This window comes from Impatiens glandulifera, chromosome 2, assembly GCF_907164915.1.
Source record: "Impatiens glandulifera chromosome 2, dImpGla2.1, whole genome shotgun sequence".
NCBI classification, from domain to species: Eukaryota; Viridiplantae; Streptophyta; class Magnoliopsida; order Ericales; family Balsaminaceae; genus Impatiens; species Impatiens glandulifera.
This window is the reverse complement of record NC_061863.1, coordinates 210,691-212,778: the sequence shown is the minus strand read 5'-3', so window position 1 is coordinate 212,778 and position 2,088 is coordinate 210,691. Positions and strand designations below refer to the sequence as shown.

At 39.7% G+C, this 2,088-nt stretch overlaps 1 protein-coding gene across 1 annotated transcript; it reads right to left on the bottom strand.

Annotated features, from left to right (window-relative positions):
* Positions 1 to 262: 262 nt before the first annotated feature.
* LOC124927972 lies at positions 263 to 1,207 on the bottom strand. Its single transcript, XM_047468486.1, has one exon. The coding sequence runs from the start codon at positions 1,205 to 1,207 to the stop codon at positions 263 to 265; it is 945 nt and encodes a 314-aa protein (XP_047324442.1).
* Between the last annotated feature and the right edge of the window lie 881 nt (positions 1,208 to 2,088).

Sequence of the window (2,088 nt, the reverse complement as noted above, 5' to 3'; positions counted from 1 at the left end):
TAATCTTATTAGAATTTAGGTGAGAGCCTGAAGGAAGTGATATGCTATATGCCATCAACGACTCCTCAGGTTTTAAACCAGCTTTTTGAACAAAACATGCAGTAATAAAGGAATGTGTTGCTCCAGTGTCTATCAAAGTGTTGGCTAAAATATTTTCTATTAGAAGATTACCCGTAATGATCGTGGTCTTAGGGTTGGCCTCCTCCCTGGTCATTGAGAAAACCCTCCCTAGTGCAACCTCATTCTTCTTGGGACAGTCCCTCTAGATGTGCCCTCGCTGCTTACATAAGAAACAAACATTGGACCCTTGCATACAGCTCCCTATATGAGTCTTCCCACAGATGGTACATACTGGAATTGGAGTGTTGGAAGATTTGGTTGAGGATACTGATCCAGCTGGTTGAATCCTCTTTGATTGTTGTGACTGCTGGGGCCTTTGAGAAAATCTTTGGTTGTTGTTGTTGTGGTAGAAGTTCCTTGGCTGCTGAGAATGCTGAGAATTAGCAGCTTGATTATAAGATGACTGGGGCAAAGCATTTCTATTGAAGGACTGATTAAAAGGCCTCTTCATTGCTGGAACATGAGACTCCCTTCCTTGATAACTGGTCCTCTTGGCCCGAGCCTCCCTAATTATATCCTGGTTGTCCTTCTCAGCCATTAGAGCTCGGTCAACCGTTTCCCTCATGGAAGAAGGATTACTAAGCCTTACATCTCGACGAATTGTAGCATTGAGTCCCTCAAGAAAATGATTAAGCTCCATGGAAGAATCGTCGGTAATCATTGGAGCAAAATACTTGCCTCTTTCAAACCTTTTCACATAATCTGCAATACTAGAATCCCCTTGCTTAATTTCCAGAAATTCCCGCGCTAACTTGTTTCTTGTGCTCAAAGTAAAATATTTCCCATAGAAGACCTCTTTGAATTCTCTCCAGGTTATGTTGTTAAGATCAAGTGCTACTTTAGCCCCCTGCCACCAAATTCGTGCATCATCCTTCAACATAAAAGTGGAACACCTGACCCTTTCCACTTCTGTAATCTGCATAAATTCAAAGATTGTTTCCATGGACTGAACCCACTCTTCAGAAATAATTGGATATGTGCTACCTCTGAACTCAGCTGGCTTAAATGTCATGAACTGCTTGTAAACAGGAGCTTGCCCTCCTTCATGATTGTTGTGAGTACTACTATTATTATTATTCTGGAACATTGCCCTCACTTGCTCCCCTTGAAGACGATTCTGCTCCTTCAAGGTCTCAATTAATCCTGTCAAAAGTGTATTCTGATCTGGCTCCGTTGCTGCAGAAGATGATGAAGATTAGGCCTTGGCAGCTTTCCCCATTGTCTTAGATCTAAAATCACATATAGACCCTAAGAAAAGCTTAGCATATTTTCAAACCATATAAACTGAATTCTTATTCCCTATCATCGATCTTAATATCACATTTAATCACATAAAACTTACAAACAATTAAAGGCGGGACCGTTGCTCTGATACCAACTGAGACGTCCCTGCTCATATATTAATAACTACTACTCACTTGTATCTCTATTTAACTTTAAGAGCTCTAGTTGAAGCCATATATACTTGTTCTGTTCAATTATATATTATATATATATATATATGTTGCATCAAACAGCAACAAGAACTACAACAGGCTAGCCTATAAACCATCATGCCCACATGTTTCTGTACAAGTCTTATATACATGCACCATTAACCAGTAAGAAAGGACCCAAAAATAATTGTTAAGTGTTGATACAAAAGACAAGTAAATCTAACAGCCTCGGTCCCTCCTCCCACACTTTCTCCCACAGCTTGCTCCTCTACAAGCCTCATTCCTTCAAGTGTACAAAAGCTAAGGCTGGGTACCTACACCACACACAACATAGTGAGTCTAATGACTCAGCAAGCAATTAAATATTTTAAAATCTGCTGGAATACTTTGCTTTTAAAAGTAAGAGGTATGCATACATTGTTCATACTTTAAAAGATGGTCAGTCCATAAAAAGCCATATGCATGTTTATAAAATATGAGTTAATGGGCCTATACAGTAACATCTTGAGCCATGTTTGACCCTACACCATTC